Source organism: Notechis scutatus, chromosome 3, assembly GCF_049901735.1.
Source record: "Notechis scutatus isolate UNSWTSFEM ecotype Mainland chromosome 3, rNotScu1.2, whole genome shotgun sequence".
NCBI classification, from domain to species: Eukaryota; Metazoa; Chordata; class Lepidosauria; order Squamata; family Elapidae; genus Notechis; species Notechis scutatus.
The window spans coordinates 116497031-116521152 of NC_142011.1; the positions used below are offsets into that span (position 1 = coordinate 116497031).

General features: G+C 33.8%; 1 protein-coding gene across 13 annotated transcripts in view; it reads right to left on the reverse strand.

The window, feature by feature from the left end:
• Positions 1 to 24122, reverse strand: part of ANKHD1 (ankyrin repeat and KH domain containing 1) — a 112288-nt gene that overhangs the window by 45944 nt on the left and 42222 nt on the right. For 9 of the 13 annotated variants that reach the window (XM_026672583.2, XM_026672582.2, XM_087961026.1 and 6 more), the window contains exons 15-19: positions 16491 to 17237; positions 3720 to 3859; positions 3507 to 3618; positions 2953 to 3098; positions 1461 to 1603 (exon numbers count right to left, since the gene is read on the reverse strand). In XM_026672583.2, coding sequence (XP_026528368.2) covers positions 1461 to 1603; positions 2953 to 3098; positions 3507 to 3618; positions 3720 to 3859; positions 16491 to 17237 — 1288 coding nt within the window. The remainder of the gene's footprint in view (positions 1 to 1460; positions 1604 to 2952; positions 3099 to 3506; positions 3619 to 3719; positions 3860 to 16490; positions 17238 to 24122) is intronic. The other 4 variants (XM_087961031.1, XM_087961030.1, XM_026672587.2 and 1 more) reach the window with 1 other exon arrangement.

Genomic DNA, 24122 nt, shown 5'->3' on the forward strand with positions numbered 1-24122 from the left:
AGAGGGCTCCATGGAAAGTGGAGTCAAGGGCAACAGTTGAATGAAGAGCCAGCAAGTAGCAGTGGTTCTTCAAAAATACCTCTTTGAACAAGGAGAGAACACCCAGAGGTACTCAGGCAGTTGGCTCCTTGTGAAAAGACTACAATATTGCTTAAACTGAAATCTGTGTTTTGAGAAGGACACTGGGTTCACAAACTTTCTGTTCTAATCACTTTTGGAAATTGTTAACTGTTTTGGAACCTTTGGATCAATAGGTTTTACAGCAGTGGATGAATCTTCTTCCATTCTTAGTTACACAAGTTTTAACTGTAAATCTAAGGATTTTTAAAAAAGAGAGAATAAATAGCAAAAGGGTGATTAAAATTTGATTTCAGAAGGTTATGAATGGACTAAAGATTCAGATAAATTTGAAATAAGAAACTGTGATTAATTATGAAGAATCCTTCCTGTGAAGGCAAAAATTGTTTGAACTCTTTTTTGAAAAAACACTAATGCTTTAAAAAAATTAGTCACTAATAGGAAGTGGAAGAATCTAATGATTACAATTAAAGGAGAACATTCAAATGCAACTTATCAATACAGAATGAAGCAAAACATTTTAATGTTGAACATTTTAAAGAATATTGTTGAACAATGGACTCAAATTAATTTTAAGAGTGTCTGCTTCTAGTCTGCATTAAAAAGTTATTTATGGAAAAAGAACAAGTTTTATCTGGCAAGACTGAGATCGATTTGAAAGTAGATTTGAAAATGGCAGGCTTCAAGAATCATATGGAAAAAGATGTTGCACTGGACATAAAAAAGCAACTGGCTGATGTCTTAATAATTAAAAAGGATATACAAATAAACCAAGAGGATGACCTGGATAATTTTTCCTGTATTGGCTGTACAAAAGGGGCTTGTTAAAACTTCAAAGAATTTTGTGAGAAGAGGCAAAAAAAATCATCAAGCTCTGGGACATTATTTGAATCATTAGAAGCAAAAGGAAGGAATATAAAATTGGTTTATTTGATTAAGGTTAAAATAAGTAAGTTATCATATCTGGTAATTCCTAATAGACTTTTGCTGACACTAGGACTAAAATGGAAGGATTTGTGGATTTGTTTACAGAGAAGAGATGGTATATGGGAAGAAGAGATCATTTGTTCTATTTTCAGAGAAGGCATTTAAGTTATTAAAATGGTTTATACTTGTGATGAAGGGAAAACTCATTTTTTCATATATTTTTATTATATTTTTCTTTTTCTCAACTTCTATTTTTTCATACTCTTCTTTTTGTAGTTTACACTAATATTCTATTACTGTAATGGTAATTTAAAAAAATAAAATTACTATTTAAAAAAAGCTCACTACTGATCACCAAGTTTGTTCTGAATGAATAAAACCAACAAATCTGTGGAATTCAATCCTACTTCATATTATATTCATCAGAGAACTCAAAATCTTTCTAAACCAATTACCTTGAATTAATTTCTGCTCCAGCATTGAGTAGTATCTTAATAATGTTAACATATCCACCAGATGCAGCAAGACTTAGAGGAGTATAATCAGACACATTTCTGTGTTCTTTGTTTGCTCCTCGTGCTAGGAGAAGATCTACCACCTGAAATATGGAATATTATTAACACTATCAGAAGCTGACAATAGCACCAATATGCTCAGGATAAATATTGAATTTTAAATCTGGCAACAAACAGAGCATAACAAAAGCATGGAAAAGTCATAGAAAAATTATGATGTAGATATAAAATTAAATAGTAAGTTAATGTCCTGACTTAAGCCATGAAAGCCAGTTGGGTGACTTTGGGCCAGACACACTCTCTCAGCCCAATCTACCTCACAGATTTGTTGTGGGGAAAATAGGAGGAGAAGGTGTGCTGGGTTTGTTTCCCACCTTGAATTATTTGTAACAATAATAAAGGCAGGATACAAACAAACAAACAGATTAAGGTCAAATCTTCACTTTTCATATTACTGCCTTACTGAATTTCAGTTCTATGAATAAAAAATTACATTTACATGATTATAGAATGAACTAATTTGAGAAATTATATGGAATCTACAATGCTCATACATTCCATGTAATTTCAGAATTATGTGAAGTTTCCCAATCTTTTTGGATTGGTGGGGAGATCTGAAATTTCGAGAACTCACTGTTGTAATCTTGCAATATGGCAGCAAGGGAGGGATTGCTAAATCATAAAATGGCTCCACAGAGACCATAACTTATTACAAAGCATTAAATAACCAGAATGCCATTTGCTATTCCTTAAGAGAGTCCCCAAACCTCTTCAGCTCATTGACTTCCTTCATGAAATTTCAGGTTGTTCATCCACCCCAAATGTTAATTAAATGAAAATAATTTAATAAACACTATTTACATTAATAATACTATAAATAATAACATCAACCACTTGTATAGTCCCTTGGGACTGATACAACTACTTTAGGGAAGCCTACACTAACCCCCTCCCTCAGTCCTATTCACCTGGAGAGAGGATGCAAGTGGAAACAATTAGAAGCTTAACACACAACTTGCATCCAGCATTTTTATATTCAAAGAATGTTTTTTCTTTGTAGCATGCCAGACTCCCATTTTTTAAAAAATAAAATGGTTATAATAAAATTAAAAAGTGAAATAGGACAAAGAACTTGGGGAGCATTAAGGAAAGCATCTGTGGACATGCTGTGGATACAGGAAATAGTGTTTATATTTGAAGCATCCAGCATATGTAGATATATTCTAAGATGATGATGTCCACCTAACTTGGGAGGGTTTGGAGAATCAATACATGCTTTCATAATCTATGAAATGCAATAACTATAATATGCAGTAAAAATTGTACCAAATAAGGAGACATATCAGGATGCTAGATCCTGTTCTTTCAAACTATGACTGTACTAGTTAAACAGTAACATATGTAAAAATTTTTTAAAAATGTTAGCACTTACTTCTTGACGGCCACCAGAGCATGCTAATGAAAGTGGTGTGTCCTTAGTACGCTCAGACTGGGCTTCTATGTCTCCACCTTTATCTAGAAGTATTTCTACAACACCAACATGTCCAGCAGTTGCAGCTAAAATTAGTGGTGTAAACCCTAACAGAAATGATTCTATTATTAGAAGCCATTTGGAAAACAAGAATCAAAGTTAAGTTATGCTGACAGTAAAACCAGAGTGTTTCAAAATCGGTAATTCACAATATCGAGTAGCAATGAAGATCACCATGTAACTGTGTAACTGAAGTAAAAGTTCTGAGTTTGTGATCAAACATTTGGGAGAAACAGAAGCACTGTGGTTGTTGAAACCCTAACCCTTCGTTTAATTAAGCCTTGAAATCACATATAGAAAAAAAGATTTGCTGCCCAAATACTTATCATCAGGTAAGAAAAAACACAAATGTTTTGAATCATCAGAAAGTTATGAAAAACCAATGGGATGCTTGACTGGATATGCATAATTTCCAAATAAAAGCAATGAGAAACAGCAGCACTTTAATAGCTTACCCTTTTTGTCTCTATGTTCTATACTGGCACCTCGTGCTATCAACACAGAGACAAGTTCTTCATGCCCACCAGCACATGCAAGCGTCAGCGCAGTATCATGATTACTCTCCGTCTTAAGATTGGAAAAAATATATTTCAATTTTATTAAATTGTGTTACTGCATCATTTAACCAAAATAGCTTTCAAAAGATATAACTAATCAACATTACTCACATGGGCATCAATATCAACAGAAGGGTATGTAGGAAGCACAGACTGAGAAGTCATATTGAGCGTTTGTGAACAGGACTCAGGTGTAGCCGAATCCATGACATGTGAGGAATTGGAGCCGGTAGGCACTCTGCTATTGACAGCTAGGAAGGAAAAATAACATGCTCAATATCTCTTGCATGAAGAGCATCTTTCCAAGAGACTGGCATGTTTTGCTGTTTCATTCATGAATCATGTTAAAGAAAATATAAAACCATACTCTTGCTCCTGAAATGTGTAAGAAAGAATCTTAATTTAATACACTAAATCAAATGTCCAAATTAAAAAGTCAGACAAATCCTAAAATGTGTGAATGATATAAGAAAAATCTGGACTATGCCTGTTTATACTTAGTGACTGTGAAACTATCTTGTCAACATTTCAAACAGATAAAGAATATATTTTATATATACACAACACTGCTATCCACTTATTTTATTTCCCAACTCCTGGCTCACTTACTACAAATAATACAAAATCAGGCTATTGATAGTAAATGCCAGGTGTGTTTCCAGTAAGACCTCTCATCATCATGACTTGCTTGTGCTTTGCATTTACATTAAATTTAGTGTTACTAAAACCAGGTTTGGCGAAAGTAATGATCTCTCCCTCTTACAGATCTATCTTTCCGGGTTTCAAATCCTTTATCAGATGCAACTGGGGAGGGGGAATGGAAATAAAAAGTATCCTACTTATAAACAGGAGCTTTATTCCAGAAATAGCAATTTGCAAGTGTTTGGTTTACTGAGGTCTTCCAAAAAATAAAGCAGTAGAAAAACACACCTAAGATTATTGCTAAGGGAACATGAATCCAGGAGCATGGTACAAGCTAAAGTATGAGCTTAGTCTGTGGTGATAAGGAAGGAGAAGCCAAACTATCTTCCCTCATTGCACTGATATAGGTTATCACCCAACTACCTTGTTTAGACTGGCCAATTGGTTATTAGAGGTTCTCTAATGATTTATGTGGTATAGCTATGTTGATGATATCCAATTATACACTGCTATCCCAGGCAGTAATAGAGATGATGTCAAGACCTTGATCCAGTTTTGGGACTCTATCAAGTTTGAATGGGTCCTAAACAGGCTAATCCCAAGTAAGATGAAATTACTATTTCATTCACCAGTTTTGTCTATTAATAGTGTGACAATGCCCCTGAAGCAGGTCTTTTTTAATTTTTAATTTTACTTTTAATGTAATTTAATTTTTAAATTAAGAGTTTTCCTGGACTCCCAACTAGATAGGCAGGTTAAGGCTACTGCCCTTTGCAATCTTATATACAATGAAATGATCTTGCTAGTGTTTCATGCTCTCACCACCATCCATTTAGATGGCTGTTACATATGCAGCAGTACATATGTTGGTAGTACTTGGTATTATGACCATGTGACATCAGTGTGCTAGATCCCAGCTACATATTAGCTTTCTTGTACAATTCAAAGTTTTGTTTTTGATTGTTCAAGTCCTGCTTGTTGCTGAGTTATCTCCAGGTTCGCCTTTCATCCAATTTTGACTTGCCTGCTATGAAGTTCCAAAGGAAAATCTAATAATTACCTACTTTTGTGGAGTAAGCTCTTAGACACTGTTTCTCTGTCATAGCATTGGCACTTCCAAACACTTTTCATCTAAAATGCATGCTTTCAGGAATTATTAAAAACTGAAATGTGGAATGCAATGGTTCACCAACCAGCCTGCTGTTGAAGAGACAGTTCCTGAAACAATTTATTCAAATATAATTGAACAAAAAGGGACCAGCAAGGGGGAAAAACTGGAGAGGAAGTAGACAGAGAAAGTTAACCGGGAAAGCTTGGTGCATGAACTTCAGTTCTGAGTTTGCTCTACTATAAACCATTTGGCTTTTAGTAAAGAATACTGTTAGGGATAACATTGTTTACCCTAACTGTTTTGGGTAAAAATAATAAATATGGTATCATGGTTTGTTAGTTAAAGTGTGTGTAACTTTAACTGCAAGAATGTAATTAAGGGTGTGGTTGTAAAAGCACTATATAAGAAGCGAGACGATTGCAGCTCTCTCTCTCTCTGACTTACTGATCCCTAATTACTGGATGGATTGATGACTGCGTTCTTGCTGAAACGGGGAGAGAAGAAGGAGTGTTGATTTTTCTCAACGGAGAGAAGAAAAAAATTGGACTGATTTATTGTAAGTGTACTGACATTGGCTATTCAACACGGACTTTGCAAATAGAGTATCCCCGACAAGACTTGACTGAAATTGATATATGACTAATGGACCGTTTATTTTGACTATGCTATAATTCTTAAATGGAATAAACTATATTTTTGATAGCGCAAGCGTATCTGTATTTTTACTGCGTGTTAACTAGAAAACTTATCTCACACATTTACCTGTCTGCCTATCTGACTTCGCTGCACGTTCTGTTTAGTTTGTTTTCCTTAACACACGTTGGGGAATCCAGGCTTAACAAATACCATTCATTACAAATGGAGTGAAGAGTCTTTCTTGCCTAAAAAAACAAGTCAGGGCAGATCTGACAGGCCTCATATGAGTTGCATGGTGGTGCTACAGTGTGGTGCAAAGCCACAGCCAGCCATGGAAGTCTCACTTTGCCACCTGGCCTGCCAATTCAAGCTGCTCAGGTCCATGAAGTTTCATCGCCTACCTGACATATCATTGCCAAGCGAAATGCCCCACTTATATTTGCCATTTGTCCAACTGCTGACAGGGTTTTTCAGCAGGAAAAGGTTTCACGAGGCCTTTTGGATTTTGACATGGAGCTTTTTAAATCAGTCCCCAGAAATGAGACAATTACCCCCTATATCTGAGGACTGATTTCAAATGCCCTGTACAGAAGGATTTCATGGAACTTTTTCAGCCAGCTTCCAGAGATGAGAGGGAGTCCCCTTATCTCAGGGGATTGGCTGAAATCATCCGTGCCAAATTCAAGGACTACATCAAAAAGTTCTGCTTAGATCCAAATTGTTATAAATCCACAGCAGATTTCCTCACAAAGCATTTTCTTCCTTTCTTAAATAACGTTCATTTAAGCAGACATTTTTATAATTCACATTTTTGGATTTGAATTTGATGAAATTATTATCCTGAATTATTTTAACTTAATATAATAATAACCATGATAAAGCAAAGTGTTAATTGCTTATCCATTGCTTCCTCCCAAAAGTTGTAAAAATATTTTTTCAAAATATGACCCAAAATTCTGTACAATTAAAACACAATTGGAGTATGGTGGAATGCATGAGGAAAAAAGCAATAAATGTCAGTGCAATTCAACTATAAACTATCGATTAAAGATTTTATAGATAATTAAAAATGTATTAAAATAGAGATCAAGAGCAAATCTTTTTAAGAAGCCAAACCCATATTTTTCTTTAATCACTGATTAAAAGCATTATATTCTTAAATTAACAGAAGGAAGATCAATTTTGGCTAGTTAAAAGAGATAACTATTATTAAAAGGTGTTATTAAGTCTTATTCTTTACAAGTGGTAGTTGTTTAGAAGCCACAATTTGGACTAGCAATTCAGCTATTAAATGAAGCAGTTGCTACATGAAACTGCAACTATACTTATGACCTTCAGTTTATAACATGCAAAAGTTGTAAATACGAGGATTGGTCACAAAATTACCTTTTAATCACCATATCTGTGAATGTTCACTAAAAGGGGCAGTTCCTATACAAGATATGCTATCTTTATTATTTTCCAGTGTTTTTTATACATAACTCCAGGTGGCAATCATACCTAATATTCCTGCCTTCTACTTTCCCCATAACAACTATATGAGGTGGGCTTGGCTAAGACAGAGTTCATGACCCAATCATGCAGTTAGTGCAGAAAATCAGGAGCCTGATAGCACTTTTTCCAATAAATTTTATTAAAGATATTCATTTGTTACTTGGAAAAAAATGTTATCAGAACCCTGATTTTTTTTTCTACCACTGACAAACCAAGTTTTTCTTGTATAATGTGAAAAGCTACAGGTTAACATCTTCCACATTATTTTATAGCACAGCTTGTTTTATAACAGCTTACTGAACTAAAGCATAATAACTTAGTTTATATAAAATGCTAAATGATAAACCTCTGTTTACAATACATATGACTGAACCCAATTAATTTGTAGCAAAATTTTATTTATTAAATTTGCTGTTACAGCATACCTGATTTGTTATAAGAGTATAACAGGGTGTCTACATATTTTTTGTTTCTAATGCATATACAAATATTCAAATAAGGTTCATAATATTGGCTGACAACAGTAGTAACAGGACAAACTTCAATGTGTAACTGATACCTATTTGAGTTTTATGCTGCTGAACTTAAAGAGTTCAATTAGTTTAGAGGATCACACACATTTGATTTCAAAATGTGTACAAATGTTTTAAAACTGAAATCTCTAAATCAAGTTATTTTAAAATTTAGATACATGTTTCTTTAAAAAGTTAAGAAATTGAGCTATTTTAACAAAATTTTGAATAAAAAACTACTAAAAGAGAATTAAGATCAATGATATTTACCCATCACAAAATTGAGTCACAAAAGGTTGTTGGACACTTGCTTAAATTCCACTAAAGCTTTCCATGCTATTTTCCTTAATCTATTGTCTTATGAATTCTTCTCAACCCATCTTGTTCAAATAATGCGAATGCATATAGGTTATGTTACAACTGTTTCCTAATAACATGGTTTCATTGCATCATCTCTTTTTATTTTCTTTCACTGCACTTCTTCGGAAAATGGGCAATCTGCAGCCCTTTCTTGTGGAATTATTTCCCTCATGTTCTCCATTAATGAATATAGGTGGCTGCAATCAATCTTATGTAGGTAGTTCCTCAAACTGAAGTCTGACAAGAGATTTGAAGGAAGGGAACGGTATCAAACACACATTTTGTAAAAGTAAGAACCAGGGATAAAGCAGAATTATGTTAGATAATTTAATACTGGCTTCCCAAATTGACACTAACATGAAACCAGTAAATATTAGATATAAAAATAAATTTGCTATTAAATAGTAAGTTCTTCAAGAAAATGGGCTGCCTAAATAAAAAATGATTTCTATTCAGAAAACTGTTCTTGAATCTATTCAGCCGTTAATATAAGGCTCTTATAACAATATCTGTACTGACTCAACTATCTGACATATGGAGATAACTTTTTATTTCAATACTCCCAGATTAGGAGTATTGAAAGAAAAAGTAAAGGAGTTGTACTTGGCAGCCATATTCAGCATTTAGAAAATCTGAATATTGCAACTGGGAGCAGGGAATGTGGTTACTAAGTGAGATGGTCACATTAACTGACCATCACACCTTACAAATCTAATGGCCAGGCTCTGCGATGGTCATAAGTCGAGGACTACCAGTAAAACTTTTAATTTTATCACAGCATAATTCCATGCAGCACATAAAAGATTTCTAGCAATGTCCTTCCTGTTGAAAATAATCTGTAGCTGTAATAAAGGCCCTGCACCATTATAAATATTTTACATGCAGAGACCACAAAGAAGGTGGCTATATTCAGTGAGAAAGTTTGATACGTACACTTTTATTGCTTTCTAGTATAATTAAAGAAAAAAAGGAGAAAATGACTGAATAGCCTTATGTGAATCACTAATCGGGGCTGATGTGATGGGAGTCATTTTTCTTATTTCATAGACCAGAGTGACCTACTTTCATCAATTTGATAGTTTATGGAGCATATTAAGGGCCACACTCCCAAAATGGGTAGATCTCAAAGTTGGCTCAACTATAGGTTGGAAATTTTAAATAAGCAAATTGTATACTTCAAGCCCTATAAGACTCATTTTGCCCTTAATATTCCCTTATACTTTAAAATCGGCCCATTTACCATGCTTTCCCATAGCGTATAATTTGCCTTACTATATGAATACTATAAGCAAAAGGTAGTATAAAAGCAAGCATTGACCTAAGACTTATTTTGCATACTATCCAGAATCTCGGGTATTATGAAAATGTTCTTGTCCTTAACAAAGACAATCTAGAGACATTTTTACGGAATATTACAGTTTCATGGAAGGAGGACTTCATTATGAAAAATTGGAATATGACATCTTATAAGAAATGTATTTTGGGGCATGAACGCATTTCTGCATCAATGGTATGCTTCATAAAGGGGGAGCTCCTCATTTGGAACATGATTCCACTTTCACGTAGCCAACAATAGCAAATGAGGAACTGGTGAACCTTGGAACTCCTCTCTGAATTGAGAAGACGACAAGGAATCACCCATGCCAAGAGATTGCAAACAGTGATCTCCAGATGTTTGACACCTCTGAGAACTGAGGGAAAATCATTGCCTAAGCTGCAGTTCAGCACCTTTAAAGAGACATTGGGTTCACCTCTCCCTCCCCCGCTTTAACGACTTTAGGAAGCTGCTTATGTTTTTTCTAGATGTTTAGAACTTTTGGAAGGGCAAGGTTTATTGTACTGGGAGAATCTCCTATCTTAGAAGAAATAAGTTTTATGTAGGTTTAAGGATTAAAAAGGAAAAAAAAACTTTTGGAAAACAGCAAAAAGGAGGGTTACAATGTTGATTCTGAGGCTAAATGGACTTGATAGACCCTGTGGGAGTTTTAACACTTTTTAAGGAATATCTGAAGATTTTGAAATTAAAATGGTCCTGGTTCCGGTGATCGACTCAGACTCTGGATCCTGCAACATTACACTAGTATGTGTATATTTGCCTTCATTTTGAAATTAATTTTAAGAAATCTTCCTGTGGGAAAATTTTGCTGATTGGACGATAAACAGTTGATGAAAGAGGACCTTGAAGGTTGATTAGAGGGAATCAGAGAGCACTAAGAATTACAATTAAAGGAAAATAAACCATACTATACTATACTATCTGACTACAGAAGAATTAAGTCTGTTTGGGAAGAATGTACTCAGAAATTACTGATACAGTCTGATACTATAGCAGAGGATATAGAAAAACAACAGAGGTGAAGCTTATTTGAATATGGATTTGGATTTTTTAAAAATGCCAGATTATAAAAGTGAAATGGAAAAAGATGCTGTGAATCTGAAAATGGATTATAAAATACTGGAATATAAGATTGATGTGGGAAAAGATGGCACAACAAACAAAACCAGCAGATGTCTTAATAAATGGGATAGAATTAAAGGGGGCACATCAATAATAGAACAGAGAAGTGGGAAGGATGTGTTTTGTAAATAATCTGTTTTGGAGAGGAGTAAAAAGAGAAAATTATAAAAATGATTGGGGGACACTATATGATGGGATAAAGAACAAAAAAGTAAGCAAAGAATTTGAGTTATTCTATCTTGGTTAATATGTTACGTTGTCTCATAGCTATTGAAATTTCTTTTGACCAGGACTGAATGACAAGGCTTTAAAATTTTGTTTATAAATGGGAAAATATTTCTTTTATTTCTTAAATAACGTGATAAATTGGATTTATTTTATTAGGGTTAAAATATATACAGTACTATTTCTGGAAGCTCTTAAAAGACTTTTGGTGATTAGGACTAGTTTTTAGAATGTCATTATTGACAACGAATGAGACTTATTTTTTTATTGAAATACTGGAGGTGGTGTTAAATTACTGAAATTATTCTTGTCTGTAGGGAAGAGGGAGTTATCTTTTGTATGTATGTATGTATGTATGTATGTATGTATGTATGTATGTATGTATGGTATTCAGCTTTGTTCGGGTATTTTCCCACGTCATTGTAGTTGTGCTTTTAAAGTTGTAGCAACGTTTCGGCAGAATCTCATCTGCCATCATCAGGCTTCTGTATTGTGTTCATCTGTGAGTCACAATACAGTCACAATACACAATACAAAAGCCTGATGATGGCAGATGAGATTCTGCCGAAACGTTGCTACAACTTTAAAAGCACAACTACAATGACGTGGGAAAATACCCGAACAAAGCTGAATACCATACATGTAAGTACCCACGAAAACTTAAAACATATTTTGAGGCCTTGGACAGGAGGCTGTGGTAATCCTACTTACTTGATGAGAACACTGTTTTAATGGTCAAGACTTGAGACCAGCAGCCCCAATTCCTCAAAGAGTCCCCCAATTTATCAAGAAGAATGAAGAGTATACTGGGCTATGAGGAACCATGCTGACTTTCATATGGGTACACTAGGCACACATTCCATTTACAATGACAAGATAAAATCTCTTCCCCAAACTTCATGATATTCAAAATGGTTTTGTGCTAAAAAGGTTAGTCAGCAAACTGACAAGAACAGTGGATTCTGAATTTAATCTTTCATCAACTTTTGATCAATTGCTTAGTGATTTACCTGAAAATGGGGATTTATGATCTGGATCTGAAGTTCCGACAGTTCCCCTGTCATGTGACTGTACTTCAGGTGCTCAGCAACATGGCCACATTCATGGTCATTTGCAAGGTCTTGTGGTCACATGACTGCATTTTATTACAGTTTTGCAGAAAACTGGTAGTTCTGGTTTTCAAATACTGAGTTCACTTAATGAATGCAGTGTTTTGCACTTAAGATTGCAATGCTCATTTAACAACTGCCGCAAAAAACATTAAATTGGGTTGGTCATATGACTGACCCATTTTATGATTATTATAACTTACAACCATAATGAGTAGGCTCAATTATTGTTGTAACTCAAAGACTACTAGTAACAGAACAGAACCTAAAAATCCAAGGGATAAAAATCTCAACAATGAAAGTTACTCAAATCCACAGTAATAACTCAGCAACAATGTATAGTTTAAGTGAGAAAAACACTACAAATCATTAAGATTAATAAGCCACCTCAGGAATGTTATAAAAATGAAAGTCTACTTTCATAAAATAGAAAATTTTCAGAAGAAATGCAGGAACCAGCTAATAAGGAACGCAATAAATAAAACATTTAAGGTCAATACCGCAAGAATATTAAGGCCAATACATTTTTAAATAAATAAATAAATAAATAAATAATAAAAAGGTACAGGTAAAAAGAGCATTGAAGAAGTGTACATTATGAAAAAAAGCCAGGATTATTTAAAAAAGCCACTAATGCAAGTTAAAAATTGGAATTTACTAGATGCAGAAGAAATAAAAATGAATATTGCATAATGTAATAAAAACCCACAAAAAGAATGTTGGCAAGAAAACACACTATACATAACCAATTTCTACAAAAAAATGAGTGGAAAGTAGATAAATATAAAACCTGGCAATGGTTTATAACTATAACATTAAAAAATAAACTGAAGGTTTGATTTTAGGTGCTCACAAGCAAAGTTTCAAACTAATGCAAAGTCAGAATTGAAAAACCATGTGCAAATTGTGCAAAGAAAGAGAAGAATATTAGATCATATGCTCAACTCTTACAAAATGATTTCACAAACTGATTATAAACAAGTGTAACACAGTCATCAAAATGATTCACTGGAACACCTGTAAAAAAATTTATGTCCCCTTAATGAAAATTGGTGGAAACATACAGTTGAAAATGTGATTTAGATATTGTGAACTTTCTAAATACAGACTGATAGTCTTAACTCATAAAACACCAGGTATGCTTATGACTGAAAAGGAAAAATTAAGGATAATTGATATGGCAATACCAGGGGATAGCAGAATAGAATTGGAAAAGATCACAAAGTATTAAGATCTGAGAACTGAAGTTGAAAGATTATGGATAAACCAGCCTTGATAGTCCCAGTGATTATCAGCACACTGGGTACCACAGCAAAAACTATTGGATGGCACTTGGATAATCTGCACATTGACAAAATTTCCCCATCAATTATAAAAGCTGACACTGCTTGGATCCACATATATACTATACCACTACATTACAACATCCTAAGTTCTTGGAAAGAATGTGATGGGTATGAAGGACAATGCAAACTACTGGCAACTGTGACCTCACATTCTTGTGAGCAAATAATAATTACTATTATTCGGTTAAGGTCTTCTTATCTGGTTCACTGGTGTTGTGATGCTAGGAGCAAGGAAAAATTAAAAAATATCAGGACTTTCAGGTCGTAGTTGAACGTATGTGGGATAAAAATCGGTATACTAATTATTGGAGCCCTTGGAGTGATACCTAAAAGACTTTCTCGATATCTAGAAATATTGAATTTATCGGACTTGAACATCTCAGTTTTGTTTTGTTTTTTAAACTAACTTGCCTGGAACTGCTTATATTTTTAGATGCTATCTTTATAATTCTTAAATACTTGGTTAGGAGTTAAATTATTAATTTTCCACCAGATTAACCCACACATAATAACAACGAATAGTTTACTGAATATTAAAGGAATAAAAAGGGGCAAACACTAAATAACACAGATAATTGTTATGTTCTTTTTGCTGGAAAGAAATAAAAACCATTGCCTAAATCATTATTTTGAGGGACGGAATCGGAACAGTTCATGCAAAAGTAATGACAACAGATGGAATTGTTTTTCTAATCCAAGTTCAATTAAAATTTTGCTGAAAGTTAATTGTTTTAGAACATGTTATAATACTAAAAAGAGACCACTGAAAGTATTTTAAAGATTTAAGTCTTATTGAAGAAAAGCCAACATAAGTTTGGTAAATTAAATCATGGCATATTCTTTACTATTCTTCTGAAAGGTTCAACGAGATATGGATGGGGTAATGATAGATATACAAAGGCTTTTGATAAAGCCAATAATCTAAACCAAATTCACCTGTTAATCGGACAAGAGATTGGACAGAAATTAGTGAATAGGAATAAATGGTCAGGTTTTATCAGATAGAGTTTCATTGGGACTAGTACTTTTGAAGTTCTTTATAAATTTTTTTTTGAGTTAAGGTTTTCTTATCACTAACAATAAACTGGTAAGGTTTTCTAATCTCATGTGATCGTGACTTGATATACTAATTATTGGATCCTCGCTTAATGATGGCAATTGGGACTGCCAGAACTGCTATCACTAAGTGGCGCAGTCATGTGGGAGGTTTTTTTTCTAACAATGATGCTTAAGGGCAGAATTTCTGGTCCCAATCAGCATCATTAAGAAAGGAACTAACTGTGCTGCTCAGAAAAAAAAAAACTTAGAACAGAATTCAATGAAAGCATTTTCATGTAAGGAATTATGAATCCTCCATCTGTCAGTATGATAATACCTGCATTTTTTTCCATTTTCCCAAATTATTCATTTGTTTAATGTTTTTTAATTTCATTTTTCAGTTACAAAACCTCCCAAATATGGAATGTGGCTTATTGTTAAAAAAAACCTGCAAAATTACCACTTAACAGATACAATAGTTTAAGAAAACTGATTACAATAAACCCTATCATTAGGTGAAATCAATCAGCCACTTTGAAGACAAACCCAAAATAAACACTAATTGAGGCTAAAAGCTGACCCATTCACTGCCATCCTAATCCATCTCCTAAAACAGCTATTTTCATTTTATTTAGGTCAGTTTTCTAGATTACCCACCCATCAGCAAGAATGACAGTGCCTCTACTAATGCATGAAAGTGAGCAGCTGGGGGCAGTCTTAATGGGTGAACAGACCATCTTCCTACCTTCCATCACTTTCCAGCTGATTAAGCTACTGCCAATCAAAGAAACAGGGAACAGCTCTTTCTAAAGTCATCCAGTGAAAAAGAACTGCCATAGATTTAGTACAAATAAAATGATTTTTTTTCTTTACATAGCACACAATATGCTACCATTTGATACCATAATATGTAGTAATGTCACCAAGTTATACATATCCTTTAAGAGGATTAATCAATTTTATGGAGAATAAAACTATCAATTGCTAGCCAGATAAAATAGCTATATACTATCAGTAACAGAAGCAATACGTCTTGCAATATCCACTTCTGGATTGGGTTTACTCTTGTTTTGGAGTTTCACATTCATGTTAGTTGATTACTATGAGAAAACATGCTAATCAATGGGCATTTTGAGTCTATTCAGCCCGGTTCCTCTGTGTTTGTGTGTGGGGGGAGGGAGAGGGAGGGAGGAAGAGAGAGACCCTGTGCTTGTCTATTTAACTCTAGGGACTATTGTATGTTTGAGTCAAAATACCCTAATTTGAAGTGCTAGCCTGATGGGATAGCTATGGCAAATAGTGCAAAATGGGTAAGTAAATAATGCTCAAGTTCATTACCAAATATAACCTATTCTCATTCCCTCACTCACTTCCAAGTATCTTTGGTCTTTATCTTTAATTAGTGGACTAATACTTTTCAAAACTATTGCATCTTATGACTGAGTACATGTTTATAACATTCTACAACTACATAAAATAAATAAGTCATTACAGATTGAGTTCTATTGATATATAATTCAACTAAAAATTCCTCTGAATCAAACAATGTCAACTTGAGATCACTATGTAGAGATTATGAAGAGAACCCCTACAAAGAATCAGATTCACCAAAATACTGTCTTCTCACAAATGTTGCCTGATCAACTAAATATGTATTTGCATAATTCTATAAACTGACATATTTTCTTGAAAAGATTTCCATAGTAGTTATTACACCAGAAATGAAACCCAAATGGATCAATACAGTAAAAATCCAATAAAGCAAAACATTAGTATTTTGCTTTGGATTAAACAATCCAAAAAGTTGGATATAACTGAATGCCAACATTAAAACTAATAAAAACTGTAAAAACAATAAGGGAAAACTAGAAAACTTTGCGAAAGATAATGGGAACAAAAGAAACTAATAACACACATATTTATTCAAGAAAAGGTACATTTCTCAACCCACCTGCTATCAGGTCATCAAGAGTGTCGGTAAGCGTCTGTGCTGGCGAGGCAACCATTAATCCATCTGGTTCTTGAACTAATAGTCCCTGAACATGTCCAGCAATTGGTTGCTGCTGTCCTATAGTTTGCTGATTACCTAATACCTTCTGAAGTTCAAAAGAATCTGTCCCATTACAACCTATGTTATTTGAAAAGTTACACTGTGGTGTTGCGAGAGGCTGAAGAGGGGCAAACTCAGTTTGCTCAGGAGATGAAGGAGATTGTTGTTGCTCATCTTTATGCAGGACACTGTCAACCTGTGACAACCCTGAAAGGTTATCCCCAGGAAGGCCCTCATTTCCTTCCAGTTCTGGGAGGTCACCTGTATATGGACACTGCTGCTGCTGAGTAAGGGGAGCCTCTGTCTGACCTTTGGTCTCCAAATATTCTTTGGTAAATTGCTGCTGTGTTTTCATCTGCAACTGCCTTTCCACCTTTTGCAGCTCCTTCAGTATTTTCTTTTTCTTTTGTACTTGTTCTTCTCTGTTCTTTTTGAGCTCTTCAATTTTATCTTTATTCAAAGGTTCACCTTGAATCAACTCCAATGATTTAAGTTGCGCTTTTTCAATTGCACTAATTCTCTGTCCAAGTTCATTGAGCTTGCCTTCAGTTTCTTCTACTATACATTCCAAAGGCTGGTATGGGTGAAAAGGTGATAGTAGTTCCTGATCTGCTACCTGAAGGGAAGTTGACTTCTGCTTGGATGTACCTAAGCACACGAAAAATGTTTGAAAAAGTGCCATGCTGCAGTTCACCCATATCTCCCACAACCTTTTCCCACCCAAACGTAACCATTTTAAGATAAAATAGATCAAAGCCGTTACTCAGAAACAGAAAAAAACATTAAAACATTGAACAGGAGCTTAAATATGGACCCCTGCTTTAATTTTAACACTCAAAGGAAGATTCTGTCTGAAATATAGGCTACCAGGAAATCATTTACTATGCTTGGAAACTTAAACAGAACTTGCAAAACAGTTGCAATACTCAGATATTTACTCTCACACATCTTTTTTTTTTTTAGAGATGTGCTAAATAAATGCAAAAAAATATAGTATTTTTGAAAAATTGTGCATGTTTATAAATGCAATAAAAAGTAATCTAATAATTACTGCCAATTCAACCTCCATGCAAATACAAGCCATTATAGGATAGGAGCTTTATTGTGCAAAAGTCCAAATTCTAAATATTTTTCACAAGTGAATACATTTGGGTTAATATCCAAAAATTTTAAAAATAGTAACGAATCAAATATTTTGTATGGTAAACCAAGAATTTTAGGAGGACCTTTATACATGTTCAAGAAATTATATTATTATACACAAGATATACAAAACAAATGTATATTGTATTTGATTTCACTGCTCCAAGGTTATATAAAATTGTATCAATGTGTAGATACTGAGTTCCATGTTTCTAAAAAAATGAACAATTCATATTAAAAAATAATAATACTAATTATACAAAGTCAATAGAAACTTTGCCATTAGCCATGTTCTTACAGGAGTTTTGCTTTTTTTAAGTGTAAATATCATAAACTAAGTAATCTTAAAATCCTCATTATATATAATTAAGACTATTAGATACTTCTGTGGTTCTTTCTATTATTATGTGGGGGAAAGTATCTAGTTGTCTTTTGTATGTATCTTTTTTATGTAATATTCTTGATTTAGAAAGTCTATTACTTGATTTACTGCACAATTAAACTGAACGATTTTGTTCTCAAACTATAGAACCTCACTGAATCAGGATATTTTTATATATGTCAGTTCTCACTTTTAATTTCTTAACTGTTTCTTCCACTAAGACTTTGACAATGTAAAGAGATAAACTGAAATATAGACCTCTGCCTACAATGTAAACTACAGCTGAAGTTTCTAATATTAAATCTATACTACATATCTTTATGTGCATTTGTTTACAGATTCAAAAAGAAGGAAATGGTGATTAGAGCAATCTAAATAATTTGGATAGCCTATCACTCAGTTCTTTTTTTAAAAAAACTCTTTTGCAATAGTAGGGTGGTGAGGTGACTCAGTGGTTAAGACGCAGGGCTTGTCAGCTGGAAAGCTAGCAGCCCTAGGTTTGAGACCTGAGTGTCATGTGACGAAGTGAACTGCAGTCCTTGGTCCAGCTCTTGCCAAACTAGCAGTTCAACAGCAAGCAAATACAAGTAGATAAATAGGGACTACCTTCTGTGGGAAGGTAACAGTGCTCCATGACATCATGCTGGCCACATGTACACAGAGCTCAATGGCCTTGAAATGGAGATAAGCACTGTCCTCTATAGTCAGCAACGATTAGTGGAGTACAATCCATAGGGACCCCTTTATCTTTTTTTTTTACCTTGCAGTAGTAACAGCTTCTAAACATATCCTGTAGTCAGCCAAAACCCCTTTTTTATTCTTGGTTTTGGAATTTCTCTCATTCTTCAGTTGCAGAAATCTTCTAACTCAGAAAACTGAGCATTCTTAAGTCTCCTTCAACATACTGCATGTTTTGAGATTTCCCCACAGATTTTCAATAATATTCAAGTTCCAGGATTGTGAAGATTATTCCAAAACTTTTACCTTTTTTTTCTTGTAAATGCCTCAAGGCTGATTTCAGATAGTAATCTTAAAGTAATACACAACCAATTTACAGTTTAAGGTTTTTCCCCCGATTGTGGGACATTAACTTCTAGCCAATCTTAGCAATATTTCCCATGCCACTGGTTGTTACACATCCTCAAAACAAAATAGACACATCCCCTTGTTTAAGTTAGCAAAGTGTACCCAACATGCTTCATCTTTTTTCCTCCAAATGTATACAGCTGAACAGTTCAATTTCGTTTCATACACTTTATGAATACCCCAGGAATATCAATATTTTCTTTTGAAAATATTGGATTATGACTTTTATCATGAGGATGGAGCAAAGGTATCCTTCTGAAAATTCTCTCATGCACGTAACAGTTCTCTAATAAAAGCCGCACTGTGGACAGCAACTTCAATATTAACTAACCTTTACACACACTTTGTTTGTAATTATGTCTATAGTTGTCTTTTGAAAATCTGAACAATTTTCAGGCAAGTCTATCAGAGAGGTTTTTTTTCAAATTGTGGTTTTGTCTGATAATTCCATATGACTTCTATGTCTCAACAAGGATGAATTTATCTTCATTTCACACTTGCTTAGAGGAGATTTTGGCTGATGAAGGTTCGGAGAATTTTTCCCCCCTGTGTTTTCTCTAATGCAGGAGTGTCAAACTCGCGGCCCAGATGCATTACGCACTGGCCACACCACCCCCAGTTTTGCGAAGGGAGGAAAAGTTGTGATACGTCACATGATGACAACGTGACGCCAAGAATTTGACACCCTTGTTCTAATGGGTCAACCACCTTGTGAGAACTTATTAATAACTTTACAACAGTTTAAAAGTAGTAGCACTAAATCAACTAAAAGGCTGCCAAAACGTCTGCAAAGTTCATATTTACTGCTCCTTTACCCTGAATCTGCAAACAACTGCACACAAAGCATAAGCATATATTCAAATTTGCAAAAGAATGTATTTCATTTTCTATCATGTATATATTGTGCCATTTTTGTTCATTTAAGGATCAACCAAAACACAATTTAACAAGGGCTGTCCAAACGTTTTAATTCAACTGGATATTTCAAGTCAAAATTATGAACACAAAGTGCACATTTATTTCACAATCAGTAGAATTTAGAAAAATCTACTGAAGCAAAATTAACTTCTCAGGAGGAATAAAGATCTCTAAAAATAGTACTATTCTTTGCATCCACCTGTTAAAAAAGGAAAAATATTTTCAATGAGAAATAACTGTCACTCACATCTCACCTTTTAAAAAGCTAGTTTATAACAATAAAATCTAATAATGCTATCTAGAGAAATAATTCAGTGTACAACCACTTCAAGTTTAATCCTTTGTTTATGAAACTTGAAAATGGGTAAATATTTTTGTTCCCTAAAATAGCAGTGGTTTCCAGGACATGGTTCACATGCATTAAATTTTCCTTCCCATGCAGCTTGTGTCTTCTCTTTTAGAATGCTGAAAAAGTGTCACTGAGAAGGCCAAGGCAATGAGACCTCTTCTTTCCCTCCAACAACCTTACTTGCAAGACACTAATTTCCCACTAATGAAATCAGATTGTGTGCAGCTTCATTCTTCTCCCTTCCATAGAACCTCTTGTAGAGGTTTCCTGATGTTTCCTTATAAAAAAATACTGGGAAACCTAATACAGAAAGAGTGGAACTTTAGTAATAATTTAGTGATAATGTCTTCTCATTGACCAGGGAGCTATTTTTTTAAAAAAAATAATTCACAATACAGCATACTGAACTAATCAAAACAAAAAGGTGCTTTTACTAAATTTTTCACATCTGAAATTATATATAAATACTTGAAACTTTATTCTTTGACTAACCCAGGAAACTAATCAATACAGCTAATTATGGAATAAGCATCTAATTCTTCAATACAGATAAGGAGTACATGAGAAATTAACAAACAGAAAGAAGGTTTGCATAACTGGCACAAAATCCAAATACAGTATTGTACCAAAACTACAATCAACACCTGGCAGAAATCTAAAATGAAATCATATAATAGGTAACTATAGCAATTTTGCTAGCTATTTGTTGCAGAAATCCTTGAATTACTAATCCAGTTATCTGGAATAGGCCAATATGATCAACTTTTTAAAAATGTATTATTTTGTTCCACTGAAAACTTATCGTAAGGGACATTTCCATGTTTTTTATATATACCTTTCTCTCATCATCCTCATTTCATCTTCTATCTTATTACATTATTATTCTATTAACCACTTTATAACTTGTGGTCCTCTCACTTCATAAACATTAGTTAATTCTTCTAAGAACTGTGGAACATATACAATGTTCCATTATCTGTGGGTTTCTTTCTGTTAGAGGTATATTAAATATTTCTATTACACAACAGATTAGCATTTTTATTATATCATAGTTGACATCAGAAAATCATTAAATGTAAGGCTCCTAGCCAATTCCTCTCATGCTTCAATCATTTAATAAAAAATGACTTTGAGTCTATCAACATATTTTATTAGTTCCTGCTTCCAACACTGGTAATTATTATTTTTAAATGCATTATAATCATATATTTCTGTTTAAGATTCTGCTATCCTATATTCCGGTTCAGAGAACAAAAATGTATAATCACAAACCCCTCATCAGTAGTCTAAGCAAATTATTTTTTGTAGTATAAATAATACTACAAAATAATATAACTATATCTTTATATTATAAGAATAATTAGTACTAATTAAAAAGCTGCAACCCACAATTCAATACAAAAATTGCATTTTGATATCTTACTAAGCAACCAGTTAGCAAATATCACATCAGGCCTGGACAACCCAGGCTTCTCCCTGGTTTTCTGATGAATTCTGATGGGGACTGTAAGGATGACATAGCTAGAATGCAAATGGTTCATCAGATATATGCATATATAATCGACCCATTCATATGGCAACGAAGACCACAAAGGTAGCTTCTTCAGAATAGTCAAAGGCTTATCACCTGCCCTGCATCTTGATCTCAATCTTGGGATCCTCAACAACTGCTGTGACATATTTTAGAGGCATTTCAAAGTTTTAAAGAAGAGACTGGACAACCATTTGTCTGAAATGGTATAGAGTTTCCTGCCTGCGCAAGATGTTGGACCAGAAGACCTCCAGGATCCCTTCTGTTATTCTGTTATTTTCTTGATGATTTGAGCACTATTGTAATGTAGTGTATACTAAGTTTTCAGTGAACCATTCTAACTGCATGTAATTACTTTCAGTTTAGTAGATTTGAGAACTTGGACCATATGCTCTCTTGATCTCTATCCATTTGGATTAATACAAGTTAGCACATGGGAATTATCTGGGTAGATACAGACAGCAATGAATATATCTTTGTGCAATGCAGATATAAGTCTAGCTTTTATCCAAAATTATATCCAAAATTAGCCAAACTCAATTAGGCAGTGCCACCTGCTGTGATCTTAATAGAGACACACAATAATCTTACTTGCTTGCAAGTGAAGATCTACTTTTTAAAAAATCAACAATCATTTTGACAATTTTAAGCTGAAAACAAAATACTCAAAAGTGGTTATTTAATTTTATGTCTTTTCCAATGTTCTAACATCTGCATTTGGGTTTTATGTTCTTTAAACTTTTCCAACAACTGAAAGTTTAGAATAAAATGATACACAAAGATTTTATCTCTGTAAAATTGGACTGTATACTGTAACTAACTGAGGAGAGGAAATGGAAATGCATGGAGGATCATTAATCATATCCCAGAAATTAGAAATCATTTTGGGCATAAGAAAAAACCTCAGCAATAATATGTCATTTTTGAATATTCTGAGACAGGCTGTTCTTCCCAGGCAGATTTCGAAATCAAATGTGCATTGTTACAGTAGATTGTGCATATAGGTGTTTTGCTGTTGAGTTTTCAGACTGCCAAATGCAAAAATCATATTGTTTTGCTTGCCTTTTGTCTTCCAAATATAAAATGATGCATTGGGCAAAAGAATCAAGACAACAGGCAAAGAAGTGGGTTTATTTGCCACTATTATATTATTTGTGTAAGTTCTTTTCAGGAACTCAGATCTTGGCTCAGATCTTGGCTGTAAGCAGAGGTTGAAAATCTGTGCTTAACTATGATTTATTTATTTATCAAAATTCAAATGGCTGTCCATCTCTTACGAAATGATTCTGGGTGGCATACAGCAAAAAATATTAGAATAATAAATATATTAAAAGGAGACAAATTAAAATGTCAAAAAAGCATAAAATATGCATTCCATTGCCAAAGAAATTTTTGAAAGATTTTAAAAAATAATTCCCTTGGGCAATTTTTGGGTGGACTGCATGATGGGTAGCTTTCACCTTACTACTGAGATGAGGGGAAATATAACATATGACACTTTTGTTAGCTACAGAAATACAAGAAGGCATCTGGCTGAAAACCAAATATTTCAAAATCAAATTTGAAAGCACATTATCTCCCTCCAGAAAACATCTATTTACAATATATTTATGGGTCATTTACCCATAATAAATCAAATAAAACTCTCTGACCTATGAAAATCTAAGCCACACAGAAGTGGATATTCTTTTTTTAAATCTTTTTTCTTGTTATTTTTATATTTGTATATTTTTTGAAGTATTATTTTTTAAAATACTCTCACTGAAAATGGAAACCTTGGCTTAAATTTTGTTATCAAACAGAAATGCCAGCCAATATACTTATTACATACAGGGTGGAAGGAATCTTGCTTCACTAAAACATAAAAGACCTTCAGACATAGGGACTGCTATCAATTCTAAAAGAGTATAAATTTCTTTAATCAAACCTTCCCAGCTTGTTGCTCTTCAAATATAATGAAATACAATTGTCATTATCTCTAACATGGGAAATATACCAGACTGTGGAACTGAAGAACAAAACTCAGCCATTTTCCTGAATTAGAGGTCTTAAGATCTGAAGGGGGGAAAAGGTTCTACAGCATGTGGTAATATAAATGTAGCATTTGCCTGGGCCTCCTTAAAC